This window comes from Micromesistius poutassou (genome assembly GCF_964030765.1).
Source record: "Micromesistius poutassou genome assembly, chromosome: 5".
Classification (NCBI taxonomy): domain Eukaryota; kingdom Metazoa; phylum Chordata; class Actinopteri; order Gadiformes; family Gadidae; genus Micromesistius; species Micromesistius poutassou.
Window position 1 is genome coordinate 4,531,631 of NC_140275.1, and position 26,508 is coordinate 4,558,138.

General features: G+C 41.6%; 4 protein-coding genes across 5 annotated transcripts; 2 read left to right on the forward strand and 2 right to left on the reverse strand.

Moving 5' to 3' along the window:
• Positions 1-524: 524 nt before the first annotated feature.
• LOC311342894 (rab5 GDP/GTP exchange factor-like) lies at positions 525-11,944 on the forward strand. Of its 2 annotated transcripts, none has more exons than XM_084467741.1 (9): positions 525-979; positions 1,403-1,597; positions 8,059-8,186; positions 8,867-9,018; positions 9,793-9,859; positions 9,940-10,078; positions 10,543-10,637; positions 10,714-10,970; positions 11,044-11,944. In XM_084467741.1, exons 2-9 carry the CDS (start codon positions 1,440-1,442, stop codon positions 11,500-11,502), a joined length of 1,455 nt encoding a protein of 484 aa, XP_084323867.1. In that variant the 5' UTR covers positions 525-979; positions 1,403-1,439; the 3' UTR covers positions 11,503-11,944. The 2 variants fall into 2 exon arrangements, with proteins under 2 accessions (XP_084323867.1, XP_084323868.1); XM_084467742.1 differs by having other exon boundaries at positions 9,943-10,078.
• Positions 11,945-16,471: 4,527 nt separating this feature from the next.
• Positions 16,472-19,406, forward strand: psmd9 (proteasome 26S subunit, non-ATPase 9). The gene is made up of 6 exons (XM_084467792.1): positions 16,472-16,706; positions 16,927-17,026; positions 17,930-18,120; positions 18,364-18,465; positions 18,770-18,858; positions 19,074-19,406. Exons 1-6 carry the CDS (start codon positions 16,581-16,583, stop codon positions 19,108-19,110), a joined length of 645 nt encoding a protein of 214 aa, XP_084323918.1. The 5' UTR covers positions 16,472-16,580; the 3' UTR covers positions 19,111-19,406.
• gtf2h3 (general transcription factor IIH, polypeptide 3) lies at positions 19,325-22,536 on the reverse strand. Its single transcript, XM_084467791.1, has 13 exons — positions 22,199-22,536; positions 21,969-22,048; positions 21,773-21,879; positions 21,493-21,647; positions 21,291-21,353; positions 21,060-21,089; positions 20,939-20,967; positions 20,781-20,855; positions 20,640-20,693; positions 20,456-20,524; positions 19,924-20,059; positions 19,579-19,615; positions 19,325-19,462 (listed from the first exon to the last, which is right to left on the reverse strand). The coding sequence occupies exons 1-13, from the start codon at positions 22,206-22,208 to the stop codon at positions 19,393-19,395; spliced, it is 915 nt and encodes a 304-aa protein (XP_084323917.1). The 5' UTR covers positions 22,209-22,536; the 3' UTR covers positions 19,325-19,392.
• A 146-nt stretch (positions 22,537-22,682) lies between these two features.
• On the reverse strand, positions 22,683-24,907 carry LOC311343118 (Rieske domain-containing protein-like). The gene is made up of 4 exons (XM_084467983.1): positions 24,883-24,907; positions 23,650-23,920; positions 23,466-23,500; positions 22,683-23,028 (listed from the first exon to the last, which is right to left on the reverse strand). Exons 2-4 carry the CDS (start codon positions 23,894-23,896, stop codon positions 22,717-22,719), a joined length of 594 nt encoding a protein of 197 aa, XP_084324109.1. The 5' UTR covers positions 23,897-23,920; positions 24,883-24,907; the 3' UTR covers positions 22,683-22,716.
• Positions 24,908-26,508: the final 1,601 nt, after the last annotated feature.

Here is a 26,508-nt window from a genome sequence, read left to right on the forward strand (position 1 = left end):
TCCCATTACTTTCAATTGGTGGTTTATTTTATATATATAATTGATATATATAATTTTAAATGAAAGGTATTTAATTCCCCGCACGTTGTGGACACGGAGAAGGTGCTATAGCGACCCGTTGCCTAGCAACGAGACCCGGTAAAGGGGAGGAGCCTCTTCCGTTCAGGTTTTTAATTGCATGTCTCGTTGAGTGTATATTGTGCGTATTGTACATATTGTACTGGCAGTGGACCGTAAGGCCAATGCTACGGTCACTTTAAATAGGTCAGGTTTTAAAGTACACGGGACAAACATCGATGTACTTGTTGTGTCTGTCATTGGTTCCTTAAGTGTTTCCGGGTTCACCGGTGGCGTCACAACAATCATACAACAGAACATCACGGCTGAGTGGCAGCATAGTAGGCATATATATATATATATATATATATATATATGTGGTGTGGCAGGAGGAGTGGGAGAGGGAGGAGAAGGGGAGGCAGAATACAGTCACAAAGGGAATAGAAAGGAGGCATATAGTCCTGATGACAACTGAGGCTGGGGCGTTGTGGACCGGCATGGGGAAACATATCCATATACAGCAAACAGTGAAACATATCCAGATGGAATGTACTGGACTCTACAGAGGGAACAGCTGTATGCAGCAGTGAAGAGCCTGGGCACAACATCTGTAACACTAAAGAGCCTTTAAACCCCGTTGAAAACCAGCCGGGGACTAGAAAAGCTGTCCTGGGTTTTAGAACGGCCACTGGATTGTTCCTATGGAAATAGGATAGGCCAATTGAGAAGTTTTTGGAATATTTTTATACTTTTTATTTTATTTTTGTCCTGTTGGTGGCAGCATTTTGCCGTAAAGGCATGCAGGCTGCCGGAAAGTAAAAAGAAGAAGAAGGCGTCACAACACCTGATGTCAGCTGACTGTCCGCTGATCGCTTCCTGCTCAATTACTACTTTTTGGCGACAATTTCACCAAAAACAAATGGTCAGTTGTTGCTTTATATGTGCTCGATTAATATTTAGTACGAGTGATATGGTGGGGATGGAGCGTGGTGGATGTAGCCTAGCTGCCCGGTGGACGCGGGACTGCTCAGTCGACTGTACAGCCAGGAGCTACAAGTGGGGATTTCTTTAAAGCCAGCATCATCCATATTAATGTGTTGAAAGCAGCATTAACATCGTTAATTAGTTTGAATTCAGTAATGTTACAAGCCTCCAATACCAACTAGCCAGGATGCTCTACAGCTGATCATATGACGTCATTATTATCACGTGCTCTATTGTAGCCTACTTTAAACCGGTTTGTTGTCAAAACAATTCAACGAATTTAACCTTTTTCATGGCGTGTCTTTTAAGTCAAACATGTTGACAAACCAGATTTGGGTTATTCAATCACATCTCATCACAGTTGAGTTTGTAAGGCGGTGGAGTTTGAACCCCTGACGATGTGGAGCGACAAGCAGCGGGGGATCCGCGTGTCCCAAGCAGAGCTCCTGTGCACCAACTCCTGCGGCTACTACGGGAACCCTGCGTGGCAAGGCTGCTGCTCCAAGTGCTGGAGAGAGAGAACCCGGAAAGAGGAAACGCAAAGACAAGAAACTAGGTAAGGTACATGCAAAAAAAGAAAAAATGTGAAATTGTGTAGGAGGCTTCTCCAGTGAAGAGAGGGAGGAAGATCCTCCTTAACATTGTTGAAAATAAAAAATGTAGATTGCCCAGACTACTGTAATGAATTAATGCCCTTAAATATGACTACTTTAATGCCTTTGTATATGTAATGTTCGTTTCCCTGGGTAAAGGGACATTAGCACTCCCTATCGCCTATTGAATATTACTTCGGGGAGGACGTTCCTCCCTCAGCCTCCATTGACTCCCATTCATTTCTCTGGCACTACTGGAGGCCGGTGAATAACATGGGGTTCAATGGGAGAGAGGAGGAAAGTCCTCATCTAAGTGGGTGGGACTAGCTAAGGGATCTGAATCGCGTCAACGTCAATTCACGATAGGCTGGAGCCCTGGCTGAGCTATGAACCAATAAGCAGGAGCCCTGGCTGCGCTATGAACCAATAAGCAGGAGCCCTGGCTGTGGAGCAGCCCAGAGGGAGGGGTTATCCCCTCAAGTCTCTACTAGGCTACGAGAACCAACAAACCTGCTCAGTCGTATCGTATGCTACTGTTCGTTGCGGCTCTGTTCGTTTTTATTGGTGTTTCCACCGAGCGGTGCAGCTCAGTTCGCTTATATTGGCGTTTCCACCGCCAAAAGTTAGGCAAGGTCCCGAAATAAACACGCTGAGTCTACCTATTTTTCGACACTCCTCCATTGGGTTACCAAGCCGTCTGAAAGGGTGGCGAAAACGTGGAGCTACACACGCTGTTATTCTGAAATCACTTAAAAATATCCTGTTTGGTATGACCAGGTCACTGATATCTTTGCAACACAAACAGAGAGGAGGCATCTTAATTGGCTTAACACCATGACCAACATTCTGAAACATCCATTAACATCCACATTTGCCTCAAACAATGTTAGGCTTACAGCCCATGTCAATAGTTGTGAAATTATGTTCTTGTTCTTTTAATTGTTTGTTACTCTGACCGTTCTGTTTGATATTGTGAAAATGGTTAGTGAATGATTCTGAGCATGATACATTTTGAATGAATGAATGAATGAATGAGTGTTTATTTCGATCACAGCATCAAAATTTCAACAAAACAAAACAAATTCAAGGTAGTAACAAATACTATACAGCTGGTCGAAAAGGGTTGCGGCTGAAGCAAAGCTTATAGCTGCCGCACCCTCATTTCTCATTTCATTATTAAAAACCATAAGCAGTCTGATCGGAATGTCGCATATACATACACCCCACACACATACATACATATACCTACACAGTACGTCCCCCACCGACCATCCTATATCCACAAACCTTCACAACTCAAAAAAACAAAACAGGTCTAAATTTCCTAGTTTACATTACACATCCCATATCAATCCTATAGCTAAAAAACAGTCCGAATCAAACAAACAAGAAAACTTCATGTTTGTTGCAAAATGAAGTTAATTATTTCCCTTTGTTGCTCTCTACATTTTCACTTCTGTACTTTTCAAAAATATTGTTTTTAAACATTGTTTTTAAATGGGCAACATTTTTACTATCTTTAATATCTTCTGGTAAGCTGTTCCAAAGTTTCACTCCACAGACAGATATGCACATACTTTTCAACGTGGTACGAGCAAAAGGTTGCTTTAACTTCCCTCTCCCTCTTAGGTTGTACCCTCCCTCTCTTTCCCCAAACATTTTTTGGATTTTTCCTGGAAGTAGATTGTGCTTTGCTTTATACAAAAATTGTGCAGTTTTGCAGTCCACTAGATCTCTAAATTTCAATGTTCTTGATTTTAAAAACAATACATTGGTATGTTCATAGTACCCCACATTATGCACTATTCTTATTGCACGCTTCTGCATGACACATATCGTGTGTAAGGTGCTTTTATATGTGTTACCCCAAACTTCGGCACAATAGGTCAGATAAGGAAGAACAAGAGTACAGTACAGTGAGTATAACGATTTATAATTAAGTATATGTCTTGTCTTGCATAAAATACCTATTGTGCGTGATAGCTTGGACCTAACATATTTAATGTGAGGCTTCCAGCACAAGTTATGGTCAATGATCACACCTAAAAATATATTCTCATATACTCTTTCAAGCTTAACTCCGTCAATTTCTACTTCCGTCTGTATATCTAGATGTTTATCCCGCTTTCCAAAAATCATATATCTGGTTTTTTTAATATTTAAAGATAATTTGTTAACATCAAACCACAACTTGAGCTTTTCTAGCTCTCCCGAGACAACCTTCAAAAGTTGATGGAGGTTCTTCCCAGCACAGAAGACATTCGTATCATCAGCAAAAACCACACAGTTAAACATATTTGAGACATTGCATATATCATTGATATATAAAATAAATAATTTTGGTCCGATTATTGACCCTTGCGGTACACCACATACAATTTCTGCAAGAGTAGACCTCGTGACACCCATCTGTACAAATTGCTGTCTCTTTTCAACGTAACTTTTTAACCAATTTAACCCCACCCCTCTGATCCCATATCTCTCCAGTTTCTGTAATAAAATTGCATGGTCAATAGTATCAAACGCTTTCTTTAAATCTATAAAAAACCCCAATGCATACTTCTTGTCATCCATTGCACTTGTTAACTCCTCAACCAGTTCCATCAATGCCATTGCTGTTGATCTGCCTGCTCTGAAGCCATACTAACTTTCCATGAGCAACATGTGTTTATCGATGAAGCTGTCCAACCTAACCACAAAAAGTTTCTCCAGTATTTTAGAGAATTGTGGAAGCATTGATACTGGCCTATAATTTGTGTACAGGCTTTTTTCCCCAGATTTGTATAGTGGAATTACTTTAGCCACTTTCATTTTGTCAGGAAAACAGCCTGATTTAAATGAGAGATTACATATATATATTAAAGGGTCCACAATAGTATCGATCACTTGCTTAATTAAATTCATGTCAATTCCATTACAGTCTTGCGATGTTTTGTTCTTGAAATTACGAACAATGTCCATTATTTCGTTTTCGTCTGTATTTCGCAGAAAAATTGTGGCTGGGTTTCTTTCACTGAAATATTTTTCAATGCCTCCCCCCAGTGGAGGTTTTATTTCACTTGCCAGATTAGGCCCTACATTCACGAAAAAATTGTTGAAGGCTTCCACTGCATCTTTTCTATCAGTGCCTGTCCTATCATTACCTATGAAACAATCAAAGAAACTGGTGCTGGATTTCTTATTTCTGATCATTGTGTTTAAAATTTTCCATGTACCTCTAATATTATTTTTACATTTATCAAGTATATTATTGTAATATTCCTTCTTACATTTCCTAATTATATTTATAAGTTTATTTTTATATTTTTTATATCTAATTTCACTGTCATTTGTTCTATTTTTTATATAGTTTTTATACAATGAGTTATTTTTTCCACAGGCATTCAACAGGCCCTTCGTGATCCAGGGCTTGTCATTGCCATTTGCTTTCCTCTGACTTTGTATCACTGGACAGCTTCTATCAAAAATTGAAAAGAATATCTCTAAAAAATTGTCATAAGCCGAGTTGGCATCTATTGCTTGATAGACCAACCCCCAATCTTGCCCTGCTAGTGCACTTCTCATTTTTCTAATACTATCCTCAGTTCGCAGTCTCCTCTGTCTTATTTCCGGTCCAACCTCTTTTAATTTAAGTTCACAGTCAAATAGTAAAAACACTGGCAGATGGTCACTTATGTCATTTATTAGTATCCCACTGCTTAAATTGCCTTCCAAATAATTTGTATAAATATTATCTATTATTGTAGCTGATTGTGATGTTATTCTACTTGGTTTGGTGATAGTAGGATAAAAACTCATACTATACATTGCAGCACAAAACTCATCAATTGCTTCAACTTTGTTAGGATTTAATAGGTCTATATTATAGTCACCACAAATGAAAGTGACCCTCTGTTCAGTGTTTGTAAACAAGCTTTCCATTACATCAGTAAAGTGCTCTATACTGGAGCTGGGAGCTCTATAGACACAACTGACAGTAATGTTTTTGCTTTTCCCCATGACAATCTCCACGGATATACATTCACACACATCATCGATAGCAATAGTCATATTTTTAATAATCTTATATTTTAACCTTCTATCCACAAATATCGCTACCCCCCCTCCTCTTTTATTGACTCTATTTATACAATTAAATTCATATCCCTCTAATTCAAAATCTATCCCCTTATCCTGAGTAAGCCATGTCTCTGATATTGCTACCACACTAAAAGGTGTAATGAATTGACTCAGGTACTCTTTTATGTCTTGAAAATTCGCATATAAACTCCTGCTATTGAAGTGTATGATAGACACTCCGTTTTTTAAATTGACTTTATTTTTAAACTGATTTTCCGTATAATAGCAACAATCACTGTTTACATCATTTAAGAAATTATCCTCAGGGTCAATGTCTGAGTCGTCATGCATATCGATTTAGTAAATTCATAAGGTTACGTGTGAACACAAACATTACTCTATATATTTTACACTCAGTCCCGGCATTTAGTAAATTCATAAGGATACATGTGAACGCACACAATAGTCTATATATTTTACACTCAGTCCCAGCATTTGGTAAACAGTTTGATTGTGCCACTCCTGTTGCCATCTCTTTTGTTCTTTTCAAGCACGCGCACCCAATGACAAAACGCCAATAATAGTCGCACATCCCAACTCCGTACACCCATCCACTCCCACCCCCCTTATCACTCATCCTCTTGCACATAACTGCTCGTAGTCCAAGGGCTGCTATCCACGTGCGTATAGTCCCCACATCGTGCAACTGTCCCATGATCAGTGGGCAGCGGCGACTCCATTCCACCCAGTTGTCGCGCATGCTTCGGCGCGCACATGCACCGTACCCATATGTCCCTTTGTCCATACTCCACTCTCTTTCCCACTGGACCTCCGAGCGCCCGCGCGCCCCGACATAAGCCAGTGTAGACAGGAGGGGGAAAACCCGTACAAAAGGAAAAAGGAAAAAATAGATTACCAGTTCAAAAAGGAAAAAAGGATTTATCTTACCATAAAGTAGTGTCATTGTAATTTATCCAACTCCCCCAAACTCCTGACGACCAGGACCTTTGCTTGCTCTGGAATAGACCCGTTGAGTTTGATGAATATTTTGCAGTTGGATGTCCACGTAGACTGTATTTTCTTCTGTGTTCGTAGTAGTCTTGCCTTCTTCGCTATCTCTGCATTCCGTTTTGTCAAGTGTTCATTTAAATAGACGCTGGTACCTTTCAGCATACGGCCCTGTTTCAGTAACTCCGATTTGAACCTTCGGTTTGCAAACCGCATGATTACGGTTGGTTTGTCATGACGGCCCGTTGTGGTTCTGCGAGGAAGAAGGTGGCAAGCTTCTATGGTGTTGGTATCCAGCCTAATTCCCTTGGACTGGAAAAAGATAGACACCTGTTCCTCCACAGAACGGGAGTCCTGCTCAGTAGGTTCAGTATGCTCTCGTCGCGTCGCATGGGCATAGGATCTTGGTTTAATGTCCAATCCAGAGATTATGACATCATTCATTCTTGAATATTGCTCAAGACTTTCTATTTTATTCTCAGCATTTTCGAACCTATACTCCAGCGTCTTGATTATCCCATCTTTCTCTTCGTTCTGTTTCTTAAGTTTCTTCACGTCCTCCACCAGCGACATAATTGTTTGCTGCTGTTTTTGGACCTCTGATACGTCTCTTGATAAACTCAGGAGCGTCTTTCTCATTTCTGCGATGTCTTTCGATATGCCTTTGAGTTGTTCCTCCATGGCGTTAGCGAGGTTTTGATTTGTTTATTTGCTTAGGCTTATAATAATAAATTGTTTAGTTGCTCCGCGAGGAGCGCACCGTGTCCGCACCGTCACCGGCTTTCCACCAATTTTAAATGGCATCACTTTTGGTCTTCATTTTTCTTAAAACAATTGTAGCTGAAAATAAAAATAGCCAAATTACAACCAATAGCTTCAGTCATTGAGGGCAAAAATAGGCCCAATGATAGGCCCAGATTTCTTTATTTAGTTTTACAAATCAAGAGTAGGCCTGATTTGACTAATTGGCTTTGCATCCTTTCCTTCTGCCCTAGTCCAAGACATGCTGCCCACCAGCTTTCAAAGTACAATGCTGCCACTGATGGATTTGTATAAATTTTATTCACATAATTATCCCTCCCTGCTATTTTGTAGTTCACCAAAACACCCTGAAACAACTTGAGTCTCATATACTTATGCCACCATACTCCACTAACAGTGCAAGCAAGCCAATGGCAACCAAGCGCGTAGTCCTTCTTCCCTCACTTTAAAAACCATCAGCCGCCACTGCTCCACGCGTTCTAGTTAGAGGCAGATTGAAGCTCAATTTTTTTTTTTTTTTTTTTTTTTTTTTTTTTTTTTTTTAATGATCAGTTAAATAATTTAATGATTAATTGTTATTGTTTCTCACTTCTAGCCAGAGCAGCGATGGAGCAAGTCTCTCCTTCTACAAGTTTGAGGAGAAGAAGAATATTGAGAAGGGTAGCCGGGTCAACACTGTGAGAAGGCTCTTCTGGGGTGGCCCCTCGCCGCCCAAACCTAAAGGTAGTCCCCTCCACCCCTAAATATTAAGGTAGCCCCCTCCACCCCTAAATATTAAGGTAGTCCCCTCCACCCCTAAATATTAAGGTAGTCCCCTCCACCCATAAATATTAAGGTAGTCCCCTCCACCCCTAAATATTAAGGTAGCCCCCTCACCAGCTAAATATTAAGGTAGCCCCCTCCACCCTTAAATATTAAGGTAGTCCCCTCACCCATAAATATTAAGGTAGCCCCCTCACCAGCTAAATATTAAGGTAGCCCCCTCCACCCCTAAATATTAAGGTAGTCCCCTCCACCCCTAAATATTAAGGTAGTTCCCTCACCCCTAAATAGTAAGGTAGCCCCCTCCACCCCTAAATATTAAGGTAGTTCCCTCACCCCTAAATATTAAAGTAGCCCCCTCCACCCCTAAATATTAAAGTAGCCTTCTCACCAGCTAAATATTAAGGTAGCCCCCTCCACCCCTTAATATTAAGGTAGCCCCCTCCACCCCTAAATATTAAAGTAGCCCCCTCCACCCCTAAATATTAAGGTAGCTCCATCACCACCTACGCATTAAGGTAGTCCCCTCACCACCTTAATATTAAGGTAGCTAACCTAGGGGTAATTCCTCACTACCTTGTTGATGCATGGGGGTTGTTTTTCGTTAAGTAATGAAGCTCCTTTGTTGTTTTAATATGTAGAGTCTACAGAAAGCCATTCCAAATCCATGAAAGCGTTTCAAGGCCTTGAGCCTGGAGACTTCACAGGCTTCCTCAAAATCCTTCGAAGCCCTCCATCCCAGCGGCTGCAGTCCCGCTGCACGGCGTTCCTGAACACCATCGAAGCCTATCATGTAATAACGAACCCAGGCTTCCTTTTAAAGTGCTACTTCTACTACTACTACTACTACTACTACCTCAACACCATCGAAGCCTATCATGTAATAACGAACCCAGGCTTCCTTTTAAAGTGCTACTTCTACTACTACTACTACCTCGACACCATCGAAGCCTATCATGTAGTAACGAACCCAGGCTTCTCAACACTCAGTAGCTGAGTCTACTTCACACCTGGACCTTAGAGATGGAAATATTTCAATCTGAATGTTCATGAAATTGAAATGGCATTAAATCAATTACACATTTCTTGATGTAGACTAAAACACTTTAATTATACAAACTATACATTTCACAGAGATAAATAAAATTTAGTTCCTTTTGAATCCCATACAACTTATGTTTCTAATGGCGCAGTCAGGAAAGTCATGAGAAGTCAGACTTTCCATGTTCCCTGTTGGAATTGACCACTGGAATTCCCCCTGTCGGATTGATTTAAATCCCACTTTCAAAGTCTTTTCCACATCACAACCCTGACCTCAAGATACAAGATGGCTGCCCCACACATCAACACTGTCAAAACTGTAGTAATACATATTGTTTATTAGCGTATTAATGTACGTATTAATTACCTGTGTCTCATCAGTCACACGCGGTACTGTCTTAGATATAGAACATGAAGATTATGGGGCTTGACTGCAGAGACATACCCCCTATGGGGAACTGGTTATGGCAATTGCTGTATCTTCATTTTAGTTATGAATGCTGCTGACTATTGTACTTTTATACAGGATTTGCCAGTGCAAAAGCAGTCTGACCTTGTGCAGGACTTCTACCAGAATATGGCTGCTTACTTCAGTGAGTTGGTCCAGATTTTAATATCACCTTCTCACTGTTTGCCATTCATCCAATATATTTGAAGTTCATGGTTCTCTTAGCAGGTTTCCCTGAGTCTCAAGTCCTTCAGATGATGGAGCACATAGAGAAGTTAATGATGACCCGTCTGCACAAATGGGTGTTCTGCCATGACAGCGTGGACGACGAGCAGAAGGACCTGGCTCTGCAAAGGAGGATACGGTCAGTATCATAGCCTCCACAACACTGTCTGGTCTTTGCATGTTTTTAAATGCCACATTACGGTGAATAAATACAAATGTTGCCCACATTAGACTGTTGAAACTAAATGAAGTGAAGAATGACTGCTCTTGCAACTTAAAGGGGCTTGGTCAGGCTGGCCATTTCTAATGTTAGGTAGTACTGCTCGCAGCAACATCAACTCTGTATCTGTGAAAAGTTGACTGAAATAGTTTGACCATGGACGTTATGGAAAGGAAAGGAAAAATAATAATAAATAGGTCTATACTCTGGTGTTCTAGGTCTATACTCTGGTGCTCTAGGTCTATACTCTGGTGCTCTAGGTCTATACTCTGGTGTTTATGATGTCATAGGTCTATACTCTGGTGTTTATGACGTCATAGGTCTATACTCTGGTGTTTATGACGTCATAGGTCTATACTCTGGTTTTCGTCTGGCCTTCATAGGTCCCTCAACTGGGTGACACCACAGATGCTGAGTGTGCCATTCCCTGATGAAATAACCCTCATCACAAAGGACCCGTATCTACCTGCTATCACAGGTTTCAGATTAATGGAATACATTTAACTCTTAACAAAACGTTACTGGTAGTTTTTAACTAATCCTTCCACCAACAGCCATCATCGAGATGGATGCCAAACGTGCGCCACAGGACAAGCTGGCGTGTGTCATCAAATGCAGCCAGCACGTGTTTGAAGCTCTGTCCACCTCCAATAGCGAGCCGGCCAACGCCGACGACTTCCTGTCGGGGCTCATCTACGTGGTCCTGAAGGCCAACCCGCCCCGCCTCCACTCCAACATGCAATACGTGATCCGCTTCGGCCTGCCTCACAGTCTGATGGCCGGGGAGAGCGGCTACTACTTCACTAACCTGGTGCGTTCCTCAGCGCCTCCTGCCTCCTGCCTGGAACCCGTCTGGAGTCCTAACGCTGCTCCCTCTGTTCTAGTCGTGCGCCGTGGCCTTCATCGAGAAGCTGGACGGCTCCGCCCTCAACCTCAGCCAGGAGGAGTTTGACGACTACATGTCGAGCCGGGCTCCGTCCGGGCGACGGGGGGCGGAGCGACAGCGGGCCGCCCAGTCGACGCAGCACATCCTGGAGGAGCTGAAGGTCCGACAGCAGCAGCTGGACCAGGGAGCCAACGCTCTCCAGGCAGAGCTGCAGCAGTGGGTGAGAGAGGTCGACACCAAAGTGGATGAAGCGCAACTCCGGAGTGGCCTTATACAGGAGGACCTGAGGGCTCACTGTGGACCGGCCCAGAGCGCCTCGTCCCCAGGCCCAGGGTCTGGGGGACCACCGGAGGAGGAGGGCAGCCCAGAGCTGGTCCAAAAGACGTGTACTGTTAGCTGCAGTGAGAGCCAGAATGCTAACCTTGTGCTCGATGAGGATGTCAAGATTATAAATTAGGCTTTTACTTTAGCAATGTGTGAGAAAGGTACCGTAACAAATTCTTATGCACTTGAAATACAATTTGCACGTACACATTTATATTATTTGTATCTCTGGCTTAGAAAATGCTTGTTGAATCTTTATATTGTGTTGCAAACCAAACATAAACATCACCATTCCACTTGTTGAATGGCTATTGCAGGTTTAATTTTTATGGCAATATAATTTACCGTAATGTATAGAACTCAGGATGCATTCAAGCCAGTATTGATATAAGTTAGGGTCATTATTTTTTTCCTTTCTTGTGATCAAGAAAAGTGCCTTAATACCAACTGTGAAACGGATGTATGGAGAATGCATGAAAAATATGTAGAAGATCGTAGTTTATATGAAGTTTAATAAAATGAAGGTTTTTGAGTTTTAAATACTTATGTACACATTAAAACATATTGAAAAATTGTGTGCCACTTTGGACTAAATTTTATATAGAGCTATTTCAATGGGCGAATCAATTATGTAATACTTAAATGGGCATTAAGCCCACTCAATGAGCACTCTGAACAGATTAACAAATCATGGCTGTATAATCTGAAAAGTATATAAAATTGGAAACTGAATGAGCCGAGATGGATATTATTTAAATTTTATTTTTTTATAGGGTTGTACAATATTAAATTGCATGGCTGGTTTTTCTGTTTAATTATATTGTAGCATTTGCGGCCCGACACTGCGGGGCTAACTAGCTGAATGAGGAGAACACAGGTGTGCATCTGTGTGCACTGTAACAGCCAGGCAAGCAATCGTATCCATCCATTTAATCAGACAAGCAGCATGCATTCAGTCAGAAACACAGAATGACATGAGCAGACGAAATGACATGTGTGGATAACAACCACAGGTAGCAGCATTACGGCTCTTTCGCCCATTCTGCGGCTGTTCTGCGTATATATGGTACAGGTGAGGTTGGTTTATTTATAGTTTCAAACGCTGGGATAATGAAGATGAATGAGTGCCTTAAGTGAACAAATCAGTTCAGCTTAAGGCAACGTGTTAGCTGTGCAAATGTACACTAAAAAGATATTCAATCAATGAGAAATATGTGTGATTCTATTGGACACAGGAGAGGACTGAATGAGTGTGATGGTGTACAGGGCAGGGCTCCAGCTGTATTCCTTCCTGGTTCTAACCCTCTAACCTCACTGTCATAAAGGTTTAGAACATACCTTGTAGAGAAGCTCTTTCTCTTTGCATTCATTCAAAATTAATTTATTTTGCAAATGCTGTTTTACATGCCATGGCTAGTGCAAATGCTGTAGGACTACTCACATCAAAATACATTGAATATTGCACTCCACTGAAAAAGAGTCAACATTCACATTCATTTGATAGCACTATATTAATACAAATATAGAACAATAAAACTGAAAAAATTGGCCTAACCTGGGAATTAGCTCAGTAGAGCGGGTTGGCTGGTAACCGCAAGGTTGCTGGTTCGATCCCCGGCTCCTCCTAGCTGAGTGTCGAGGTGTCCCTGAGCGAGACGCCCTCACCCTGACTGCTGCCGATGAGCTGGCTGTCGCCTGGCCACTGGTTACAAAAAATGTGCTATATAAATGCAGTCCATTTACCATTTACCATAACCCTAAGCCTATCTTAGAAGATGGATTCACACAGAAAAGATCAGCTTAGAAATCTCATTTGATTTGACTAAAAAGTCTTTCCTCCATGAATTTGATTGACTGAACTGCAATAATAATAGAATATGAAACAGTCTCATTATGAGTTTAAAGTTCCTGCACAATGCTCTCCCCTCTCCTCTCTGTAACTCTGGACTGGGTCAGCACCCTGGGCTTCACGGCCATCTGTAAGTTCTCCAACGTTTCATTTCAACAGTTTGTGTTGTTAGTGTTTTAATATCTCAGAAGCCTCATTATGGTGTAATATGTCTGCACCATTAAGACAGATGTCGTGGTGTTGGGAAGAAAGGTGGGGCTTATGTTTGAAGAAAAGGTCTCTCCAGATGTATACTGATGGGTCTATTGATTCTGATATCAGGTGGTTGGACTCGGCATTTTGTGTCCTAGTGGTTGAAATATCTTGTCATGTCACTCCTCACTGCAGAGGTGAAGGCATTGGGCTTTGGAGTAGGTTGAAGTGTCCGTTCCTGTTAAGGTTGGACAGAGATGTGGAAGATTGGGGCTGTTTTGGACCATGTCTGGCAGAGGCTCCAGAACTCTGGGGTTACGGCAAAGATATTTGTATTCAATACAACATACTGTTGGGAGGAGAATTATGCCAAGTAGGGCCAGTGGTGTAGAATAAATACTTGGTACCTGGTCAAATAATGGTCTTATCGTGTTAATGGATTATCCTTACATAATTCTGGACTGTTTACCGTGTTAGGTATGTCTGCAAATAACTGATCTCACTGACAAGTTTAGGGAGATTGGAGACATTGAGCCCAACAACAGCCGGATATCCGTAAGCTGGAGAAGCAGCAGAACTGGACCTCCAGATTCATTACTGTTGTGCAGCAGGTGGATGAATACTGAAGACCTGTGGCCATAGTTACTGCAAATGTTTACCTATATATCAATTTTTTTCGACTTTTAATACTTAATCAGGCTACATTTTAACAGAGATAAATACTTTTAATACTTAACTATCAAAGTAGGCCTACATTAATTTAATCAACTGTATTACTTTAACGCAAGTGATTTTCTTACGGATGACTCACTTTTACCAGTCAAGTTCGGCTAAGATATCTGTAATTTTACTCAAGCATGACTTCTAGTATTTTGTACACCACTGAGTAGAGTGGCTGAGATAGGGTGACCAGACGTCCCCGGTTTCCGCGGACAGTCCCCGTTTTCAGTGACCCTTCCCCGGCCACTGCTGTCCCCGGAAATGTCCCCGGTTTTCACTGTGACTGAAAGATCCGAATTTGGAATAAAGGAAAAAACGAAAACTAGTTGCGCACCGTATCCGTCCATCCCTTTGTTGTAACCCCAGAGTTCTGGAGCCTCTGCCAGACATGGTCCAAAACGGCCCCAATCTTCCACATCTCTGTCCAACCTTAACAGGAACACTTCAACCCACTCCAAAGCCCAATGCCTTCACCTCTGCAGTGAGGAGTGACATGACAAGATATTTCAACCACTGGGACAAAAAATGCCAAGCAATACACTGTGACTGAAAGATCCGAAATTAGAATAAAGGAAAAAAAGAAAAGTAGTTGCGCTACTTTTCATCCCCCCCCCCCTCCCCCCCCCCCCCTCTCAGAATTCTGGTCACTGAGAGGACTGGGTTCCTACTGGCCACAATGTGGTTGGTTATACTGGTTATGTGCTGAGTGTGTAGGGGCCGCATGTACCACCAGGAGGTGAGAAGGAGAGGGCTGGTATGGTTTGGCCTTTTTTCAGGCATTGGTGTGTGGCCACTGGCCACCCTCACTGTGCACGCTATGGGGTCCTGCTGTCTAGGTCTTAGTTTAGTTTTCCTACACACAGGGACTATTTAGCAGGTTGTGATTTCGTTTTGTTGAGGTTTCATTCCTTCATTTCATGTCTTTGTTTTTTTTTTGAATGACGTTCCCTAGTATTGACAGACCACCTATGGTGGGCAGCAGTGCGCCTGACGGCCTCCACCGCTTACATATTAACAGTAGAAGAAGAAGAAGCGTCGCAGGGAAGGATGGAGTTTGGGGAGGAGGGGGTGGCCCCGGTAGTGTACTGGCCAACTATACCACCATGGATTATACCAGTGCCGGAGATAGATATAAGTGTGTTAGCTCATGAGAGAACTGCAACAGTTGGGGGAATTGTAAAGGAAAGACTAAATAACACGTGGGGACAGTACATACAAATATACACTGATGGGGCTCAAGACCCAAGGACTGAGAAGTCTGGGTTTGCTTTTTGCATCCCAGATTTGAATGTTGTTAAGTGTAGGCGACTGTCTGAGGGGGTTTCAGTTTACACCACAGAGCTGCTCGCAATAATCTGGGCTATGAAGTGGGTGGAGGAGGTCAGGCCAGGGCCAGCTGTGATATGCTCTGACTCTGCTTCAGTGCTGATGACATTGAGGGAGGGAGGGCTTGGAGCCAGGTCAGACCTCATGGTCGAGCTTCTTACCCTGATGTACAGGATTGAGCAGGTGGGAGAGTCAGTGGGGTTTATGTGGGTCCCAGCTCATGTGGGGATAGAGGGGAATGAGCTAGCTGATGGGGCAGCAAAAAGGTCTTTAAGAAGGGAAGAAATCGATGTAAAAATGAGGCTGGGGATAACTGAGTGTAGATCAATCATCAAAAAGAACATCATGGCTGTGTGGCAGGAGGAGTGGGATAAGGAAAAGAAGGGGAGGCATTATTACAGCTTGCAGAATAGAGTGACAAAAAGCCAGTGTTTTTTGGGAAAGGAAAGGAGGCATACAGTCATGATGACTAGACTGAGGCTGGGGCATTGCGGACTCGCATGGGACCTACAAAAACTTGGGAAACATGAAAATGGACTATGTGGAGCGTGTAAAAAACAGCAAACAGTGAAACATATCCTGATGGAATGCACTGGTCTCACTCGACAGAGGGAACATCTGTATGCAGCTGTGGAAAGCCTGGGAACAGCACCGGTTATGCTAAAGAGCCTCCTAAATCCCTCTGAGAACCAGCCTGGGACTATAAAAGCTGTCCTGGACTTCATAACAGCCACTGGATTACCCCTATGGAAATAGGATGGACTGACTGCGTCTGAAATATATATATTCATGTATATATATATATATATATTTTTTTTTTTTAATGTATTTTTTATTTTTATTTTTATTTTATTTTTATTATTTAATTTAATTGATTTATTTATTTTTGTTTGGTGGTTTATTTATTTATCTAATTATTTGGCCTGTGGGTGGCAGCAATGTGCCGCAAAGGCATACAGGCTGCCGGAAATTAAAAGAAGAAGAAGAAGAAGAAGCGTCGCAGGGAAACCTCGTCACACTGATTGTGTTCATACCGTCGGCTCTCACTTGTGTGTAGTGTTAGCATTTATACCACAACTACTTAATGTTAAGTTAAGTCAAGTCCACTCTGACGCTCAATTGCCATGAAGACGACCGAGGAAAACAACGGAGCAACAATGACAATTACTGCGAATGATGTTAAAAACCTGATTAAAAAAAAAGATGACATCGAGGAGCAGATAAAGGCTTATTACGACGTGTTGGAAGATGTAAGAATATACGGATAGCAAGTTAGTTAAGGGACTATTATACTACTTCTAACTATTGAGCCACCGTAGCTGAGTAGGTTAGCCTCCTGGACGATCATCCTGCCTGGTCCTCCTGTCTGGTCCTCCTCTGGGTTGATGTGTTTCTCTCCCTTTCAGCAGGGGGTCGGGATTAAGTTCCTCTGGTTCTTCTCTGGGTTGATGTGTTTCTCTCTCCTCTCAGCAGGGGGTCGGGGCTGAAGGTCCTCTGGTGGACGCGGAGGGCTTCCCTCGCTCAGACGTCAATCTGTACCAGATCCGAACAGCGAGACATAACATCTCATGTGAGCACTGCTTGGATTTGATCTACTCACAAATTTTCGTTTAACATTGATTAAATTTGCTGTAAATATAGTATAACGTAAATCTGCATTGTTTGCTTCTCACAAATCTTTCATCACAAGTGTATTAATTTTTCACTTCGGAAGATACAGTTAATTTATTTCAGTAATTCAACTTAAAAGGTGAAACTAATATATTATACTCATTACATGTAAAGTGAGATATTGCAAGCCTTTATTTGTTATAATTGATGACTATGGCTTACAGCTTATGAAAACGCCAAATTCAAAATCTCTGAAAATTAGTACATGAAATCAATTTAAAAATATATTATAAATACAGAAATGTTGGCTCTCTGAAAAGTATAAGGTTGGGCCCCCTTTGCATTAATCACTTCCTCAGTGAATTCCAGGTGTTTGCTCCAGAGTGTGAGCCTACAATATTGAACCTTTTCTCAATATTCTACTTTTCAGAGATTTAGAATTTGGGGTTTTCATAATCTGTAAGCCATAATCATCAAAATTATAACAAATAAAGGCTTGAAATATCTCACTTTGCATGTAATGACTATTATATATTAGTTTCACCTTTTTAAGTTGAATTACCAAAATTAATTAACTTTTGCACGATATTCTATTTGAGTTTCACCTGTATTTATTGAACAGGTGTATGCTATTATTTATCCAGAATGTAGAGTTTTCTAATTTGAAGTTTGTTTATGTTTGTGTGTTCTATATTTATGTTAATTATATCTGCTGTCTTCCTAAAAAAAACATGACTTCCAGATAAGTGTTTATCCCTTTAGGATTCCTAAAGGGATATCATAAAACATTAGGCGACGTATGTCAAGGATTATATATTTTCTATTCAAACTTAATCACCTGAGGATCAATAAAATCCTTCAGGTCTGCAAAATGACCACAAGGCCATCATGGCGGACATCGAGGACGCCCTCCACAAGCTGCACGCCCGCGACAAGTCCAAGCACGAGCAAGATGAGCGTGAGCAGGCCGAGGCCATGGAGCAGGACGCCCCTCGGCCCTCGCCCTTCGCCCGTGTGGACGGCGTCACTCAGGGCTCCCCAGCCTGCAGAGCGGTGAGGCCGTTTCTCTGTCTGTCTGTCTGTCTGTCAGACCAGCTCTAGTTCAGGACTTGCTTGCCGTGTTCCAGACCGGGGTTAGCACTGAGTTTTCAAGGCCACTCGGGAAATCGCGCGGTGAGAGTGGAGTCATGATATAACGTATACGTATATAATAGTAATAGTACATCTAAACATGGCTCTGAGGGGAAAGCTGTTGTTGGGCTGGGAGGTGTTACATCTGCAGGTCTGTCCCTATAGGGCATCAGAGTTGGTGATGAAGTTGTTGAGTTTGGGTCGGTGAACACGGGGAACTTCCAGAACCTTGCCAACATTGCATCGGTGGTCCAACACAGCGAGGGAGTAAGTTAATTGCACGCCTTGTCTTTCAAGATGACATGTCACTAAAACATCAGAAGAAATGGACACACATTCTACATACCTTTACAAGTCATTTGTACTGTAAGTTATTCATTGTCATGTTTCGACCAGGCCAAACTTTTCAAGTAAACAAATTATGAATATCAACATTGGATTGAATATCAACACATCTATATAACCATTTAATTATACCACATACTTCAAAGATGTTATTTAGTTATTAACATCTTTGAAGTATGTGGTTTCATTTAGTCCTAGAGGGAGTCTGACTGTGTCTTCTCTCCAGAAACCACTGTGTGTCTCAGTAATCCGTGATGGCCAACCCACTCAGATGAGCCTGACGCCCCAGAAGTGGTCTGGCAGAGGCCTACTGGGGTGAGTGGACAAATCCAAGAGGGAAAATGTAACATTTCTTCATGCACAGCTGTCTTATTTACAAAGCAAAATAGTTCATCATAAATTGAAGATAGGGCGAATTAGACATATCTTTAGTTTAATAGGATTTCTAGACATAAGTTATGGTGAAAAGGACTTTAAGGAATTTTATTTATTATGTCACCAAACACCTAATAAACTTTGTTTTTCCCCAGGTGCAATATTGTTCCCATCCATAGAGGGGACTCTTGAAGAGTAGAGATTTCTACTGCATTTTCGTTTTTTGTAAATTGAAGAATTGTGTATTGTAATTACTTAATCAATCAGTAAAAGATGCTTAGCCATGTTCAGATAAATGGCTGTAAGAAAACAAAACAAAATGAAGGCTACATTTATTTGAAATGAATATGACAAAGGAAATTAGGGGGAAATAAATCGCTGAGAGCCTTTCTGCCTCTCAGTGAACTGCAGATGAACCCGTCAAATCAAGAATACAAAATAAGAACACACATGTAAACAACTGCACAATAAACATCACATTGATTGCTTTAGTTTTTTCTTCTTTGACTTCATCATCTGTGGCAAGTGGATTTTGAAAGCAGTCCTACAAAGCAAATTATTTAGTAAATTACAACAATACGAAAACCACCAAACCCTTCAATAGTGTAGTAAATAAAAAACAAAATGACCAATGTTCAGAATAACAAGACTGGTACTTACTCGCAAGTTGTGCAGATGGGGCTGAAGTTACAGAAAACTGAGAGGAGACAAACACAAGTGTATAACACAGCTGTATAACACACACAGCTATATAACACATACACACACACACACACACACACAGATGTTTAACACACACATACACTCACATAGCTGTATAACTACACACACACAGCTGTATAACACACATACACACAGCTGTATAACACACACACACACACACACACACACAGCTGTATAACACCACACACACACACAGCTGTATAACACTACACACACACACACACACACAGCTGTACTGTAAGGAATTGCAGAGTTCCCCTGGTACTTTGTATTCGTACTTACTGGACAAGCACACAGAGCAGACGTAGCCGATCTCGATGAGGTTGCGGTGGCAGAAGCAGGCGGCTCTGTAGTCCACGTGGACCGGCGGTGGCAGCACCAGCTGGGGGCGCTGCTCCGAGTCGGGCAGGAACACCCACTGTCCAGACAACAGAACCCTTCAACAACCATGTATCCTACCTGGTCACCCACTGTCCAGACAACAGAACCCTTCAACAACCATGTATCCTACCTGGTCACCCACTGTCCAGACAACAGAACCCTTCAACAACCATGTATCCTACCTGGTCACCCACTGTCCAGACAACAGAACCCTTCAACAACCATGTATCCTACCTGGTCACCCACTGTCCAGACAACAGAACCCTTCAACAACCATGTATCCTACCTGGTCACCCACTGTCCAGACAACAGAACCCTTCAACAACCATGTATCCTACCTGGTCACCCACTGTCCAGACAACAGAACCCTTCAACAACCATGTATACTACCTGGTTCCCTCTGGCTGGTAAGACACAATGTTAAGATTCTCACCAAGAGGTACTGTGCCAGGGCGATCTTCTGGGGTATCTTAAGGTATAGTCCACCGGTTATGTCACAAGCCTAATGAAACAAATGGGTTAGGGGCTTATGGATTATAACAAAACAACATGCAAACTCTGGCCACCAAACCAGGACATCCAATTTAGACCGTCCTAATGGAGGTATGAAGACGTACCTGCTGAAGAAGACCGGAGTCTGAGTCAAGCAAGCAGGCATCTATGAGGATATTCTGAATAAAAAAAACATACATACAGTATGGTGTAATGTCTCAACGTTGGTCAAAGCAGTGGAACAATGGGCCATTTCAGTGATTTACCTGTTTCTGGGCAGCAAAAATAACGTTCATGAAGTTCATGTACTGACGGGCACAGTCCTCAGCCGTCTTAATGACCTGGAGAGTCAAGACAATACAGACAATAAAAAACATCAATACTACAAATAAATAGTTCCCAATTCAGTGTGATTAACACTTACCAAAATTCTTGATTTCATCTCTTGGCCAGCTGAAAAAAAAAGTAATGATTTTCCTTTAACATATTTTTGGTATCTTTTTATATATGACACTTGGTCCTGAACCTTGAACCTTTGAGCCTACCTTCCAATTCCTTTGTCATCCTGTGGATGTCTGAATGGAAACGTTAAGAATAAATATTACAATGAAAAACACCCTCAGAAGGAAGATCACCCATAGTTAACAAATAACTTTAGACAACTTAATATAATTATTATTTAACTTATTCAACAGATACATCAGGTATAGCTGTCTAAGGAAGATTATATTTCACATTTCTCTCTAAAGTCAAGGAAAGTGTCTGTAAAAGGATACAGCACAGGGCTTTGGCCAGGGAGCCCGCCAATAAGGTGTCAGTGGAATTGCCCTTCATTTCAGCTGCAATGAAAAAATACATGTGAACACAACTACAAGCCAAGGCCCTGCAGTGTCTATACATGCTTATGTCAGGAATGTATGGCGAGCATAGGACAGAGTGCAGTATGAGTGCAATAGCATCTCATGGAGTTGGACTGACTTGTTGACATTACTCTCCTCATCTGCTCCGCCACTACATTATTGGCAACAGACAGAAGTTCATATTTCCCATCGCCACAGTTTGGTGTCTCATCCATAGTTCCATCACAAGCACCATCCCCTCCTGTCCAGTTCTTACAGGGATACAAAAAGTGACTGAAAATGAAGAGGAGAGGTAAGTGGAGAATACATTAATACATCCACAAAGTACGAGGAGAGCTCAATGGAATAGGCCCATTCATTAATACATCCAGTGAGTACTGAAAACAAAACTGGCTAACCTGTCTTGAAAGTGACTTGCAATAACGGCCAATCTGTTGGTCCTTGTCATGGCCATGTGGGAGTTTCCCATGACCATGACCGCATCCAAACACTTTGATAGGGTGAACTGTATGGGAACATTCGGACTTCAGTACTCCTAGACATACTTCCACATCAGATTCTTCTTCACATGATTCTAGTGAACGTTTAAAGTACCTCAGGCTCCCGTTGGGCCTGCTGGCCCCACCAGATGGGGTTCACGTCTATCACAATGACCAAAAGATTAAATTCATCTTCTAAAAGGAAAAAAAGGTTATACGTTATGCAAACTAGACATAACCTCGTACATCTATTGGGATAATCGTGATATTAATTCAGTTCCATTTAAATAAAACAAAACAAAACAAAACATTGTTCTATGAATCACACTATTAAAAGTGACATACCTGATGCCATTGTGGCTGAAAATATGTGACAGAATACAACTATCCTCGTTCTCCTATTCTTTATTTTACATCTCTCCTCTCCCACAATCACGGTGATTATATTTTGAGTGGGCTGAGAAAACTTTGCACAAGATTGTTTAAGCAGTTAATTACAAAATGTGGTTGCAGATTGATTACATGCGAAACAAATGAGTTGCTCGGCGATCTCCGTCGCACTGTGATGACGTCGCTGCCCTCGGGCGGAGTCGAGTACTACAGGAAAGATCATAACAACAGTATTAACAGTAACAGCAGTTACAACAATAATAACAGTAACATCAGTAACAATAACAGTAACAACAGTTACAACAGTAATAACAGTAACATCAGTAACAACAGTATAAACATCAGTATGGATTGTTTATTATGTTTAGAACCCTTACATTTCATTATACCTGAACAGATATGGAATGTGAAAAAAAAAATATATATATATATATATATAGGCCAACATAGCCACATAGAAAATATTGATGTTTTTACATTGCTTTTGATTTTTTATAACATTCTGGGCTTGGCTTTGGGCCTGCTTTGAACCACATAGTCCTGTATTTCTCTGTCTGGTAGGCGTCCGACTCCATGATCTCGCTGGAGTCGTTCAGTGTTACGTAGACATTTCCGTTGACCTCGGTGACCTTGTGAACTCTTTGTTTGACTCCCTTGGAGCGCCAGTGGGTCCTCAGCGGTCGGCGGGTGGGGTCGTCTACGGCCTGGTACAGCGCCTCGCCCTCCCCCAGGGTGATCTTGTACTGGTGCCACGGACACACGATGCAGCTCCGCCCGTTGAACTCCTGGCCCATGATGACGAGCAAATAGGACAATAAAACAATCCTTAGACAATGAAGCCGGCCTTCTAGACCAGTGGTGCTCAAACTTCTTCAGGCCAGGGTTAAATTAAGCTAAAGGTTAAAAGTAAAAGAATCAGAAGGAAACAAGTATAGCAGAGTTCATACCCAAACAACACCGCCTTGAGACAACTTGAGATTTGTCTTAAAGTTAGCCAATTAGTTCTGCCTGACGACGAAGGCTGTATAGTATAATCTTTTTCCATAGCTCATCACTAGTGACGTTTTTTGCCTAATAACTTAGGAACTCTTATAATGCCATGTTGTTTTGATAATGAAAGTCCAAGCCTAGTGCATTAATTTATTTGGATGATAGATCATTCTCTATAATATGTAAATGTAAATACACTATTTATGGTCAGAAGGACATTATCCCTTCTCACCTCGATGTCTCCATTCTGTAAGGGCCCGCCTGCATCTGTCAACAAACAGTCCCAACTGTTATAAACAAACAAAACAAACAAACCACATTCTTCATTGAAAGTCTGTCATTATTCATGAGCACACATCTCTGGTCAAACGCTGTTATCGTGTCATGTATTTTCGCAAATATATGTCAAAACGTACGGTAGCAACGCATGTCCATGGCATGAAGCTCTCCCTGGTGGTATAGGACCAGAATGTCTCTTCGTCCGTCCACCAGTTTGGTCACACGTCGCGCCTGGATGACGTCCTCCCTCTTCCCAATGTAATGGGGGGGAGTAGGAGACAGGGAGGAGGCAGCAAGAGGAGCAGAGGAGGGAGAAAAGGAGGGGGGAGAGGAGCTGCTGGATTCAGAGTGAGGCGAGGAAGGGGTTTTCTCCTCACAAGACATGTTGGTAGAGCTCGGAGTGGTGCTCTGGGAACAGGAGATCACAGTACCTTCAATGTCAATGTCAAATCTTGCTGCAGCACTATGGTCATGAAACATGGTTGTTTTGTCATCAGAACATTGTTTCTGTGAAATATATTGCTGTGTTTACCTTTTATATAACATTTCACATGTACTCTGTGTCTTCGTTGCTCTTTATGGCTCTTTGTTGTTTATTAACAATAATAATCAGCGAGAAACTGGCGGCAAATCCTGGTTGAGAAGGGGCCGCGATAAGGTACAAACCGGAGCCCTTTAAGCGAAGTGAAGCCATCCAATAAGTACCTTCAGGTTGAACCACATGGGTTCAGGAAAGTCTGAGGACTCTTTACAGACCGACTAAACATTGATCACAGATCACTTTAGACAGCATATCTTACATTATGTTGATAATATAGTTCGCTAGAGTTCTATTTACAATAAACAATGGTATTGTAGTGTTATATTCACAGTACTGTACATTCTGTCAATTATTGTGGATTCGATTTTTCGAAGATGTTTCCTTATCTCAACTAAGACTCTACATTTCACATCAGCAAGACATGTATTTGTGGGTTTTTTTCTGAAAAATTATGAAACATTGCCCTTTTTATTTCTTTAAAAAGAGGCTTTATCCATGAACCCATTGTTTAACATTTAATGAGAATCCATAACTGTGAAGATATGAGTGGAGGTCTGCCGCTCTCCACTCGACCATTACCGCCCCTGTGTGGATATATTGGTGCTCATATAACATTGTAGCCAATTAAGTTGGTATATTATCGACAGATTAATTAATAAACACCCGTTTTGTATTCGATTGTGAAAACCTACATATCTAGTGAAACGAAACTTACCTTTGAAGACATAGGCCTATTCTACGAAACGCTGTGCAATTAAATGACGTTATTCACAAATGTATCAACAAGAACCCCTTAACTGAAGTGATAGCAGATCTTCAGTAGACCTACTTCAATTATTGAACACCGCCGTGGGAACTGGAGTCTTTTCTGTTGCTTTGTGCAACTTACAAAGTAGTCCTAGAGGAACTTGCGATCAGCAATAAGGACCCATTTACATATTTTTACCAGATACATTCATACAATAGTGTCGTAATCGTAGATATGAGTGTTTTATGAGTCGTCGTCCGGACACTGATGTAGTATAATTGCCTTTAATATTGTAAAGTATAGTAGGCTATAATATTATATAGTAGCCTATATATATCATACAAAATAATCGTAATGTATTTCTTTTATAATACTTTATTTTATAATTCTCTTAATATACAAAACTATAAGCCGACTAGGTCTACTACTGTAGTTTATATTGTAGGCTACTAGAATATAATATAATCTCTCTTAATGGTCTTTTGTGAGATTAGTTGGAGCTTTTATTGTTGGTATTAAATCCTCGTCTTGCTCATTGGTTGGTCTCATGTCTGTCCATTCTGTATGTCAGTGGACAGACGTGCAGTGTGGGTCAAATGCTTTGAGATTGAATTCAAACGACGTGAGGATTAGATGGATCCTATAACCGAGAATGCAAATTATCCTTCCTACACGGTTTCTACTCACAGGTCGGTCCAATCGGGGGGTCGCTCACTCCACTGGTCTCACTGGTCTGGTCTCACTCCACTGGTCTCACTGGTCTGGTCTCACTGGTCGTTAAGGAGATCTTCTGTGTACGGGACCACGGGGGAACAAAATGCACCAAGAGCCTTTAATCTGGAACATAGCTGAGACTCTGCTGTAAGTTATTTTTGCAATGATCTTTGTAAACTTTAATGTTGGCAGCCTGTGCCTTTTTTGTTTGCAAACAATGATCGACTTTTAATCGTTCACATAAGAGGTGTTTTAATAGTAATCCTCAGTAGAAGGCAGCGGTATCACAGGCTCCCTCCGGCCAGCCGACCTACGACAGGTGTTCTGCACTCCAGCCTATAGCCAAAGTGGGGTTCCGGAAGGGCAAATCCCATTCATAGTTTGCATAGAGGTTTTAATTATTAACCATGATGTCGGTTAAAGTAGTTAACTTCTAGTTTTCTTTTGAAAAAAACTGTTTTATTCGCAATGTCGTTTAAAAGCACTACACTACCCACAATGCTAAAGTGTAAGACGATGTCTTTGATTGGTGGAGCTTGCTGTTACCATGGAAACTGTTACGCACCCGCGAAAGTCAAGTCGATAACCGCTACTGAACTCGACCGTTTACCAGAGCAACCAGGATTCTCCTTTTAGATTAATGGTCCCGCCCCTTCCGCTAAACCCCAGTGGACCTCTAGGTCGAAAAATCGTTAATGCAAGTGAATGTGAGAAAATAATTATTTTCTGGTCCCGTTTGAATTGTTCTATGAATGTCAACATATGTTGTCTGTGAATTTTTTATATAATTTTTCATGTTAAGAGTTTGACAGTATGATTCTTCGGCTAGCAGTTGTGGAAACAACATAACGAGAAAGACTACATGTCGCCTATGTGACGTCACCCCATAACACATTTTCCCTCCACTTGTCAACAGTGCTAATGCTAATGCTGCGTATTTTGCCATAATCTATGGAGACATCCAAAGGAAACATTAGATCAAGATGCCTGTGT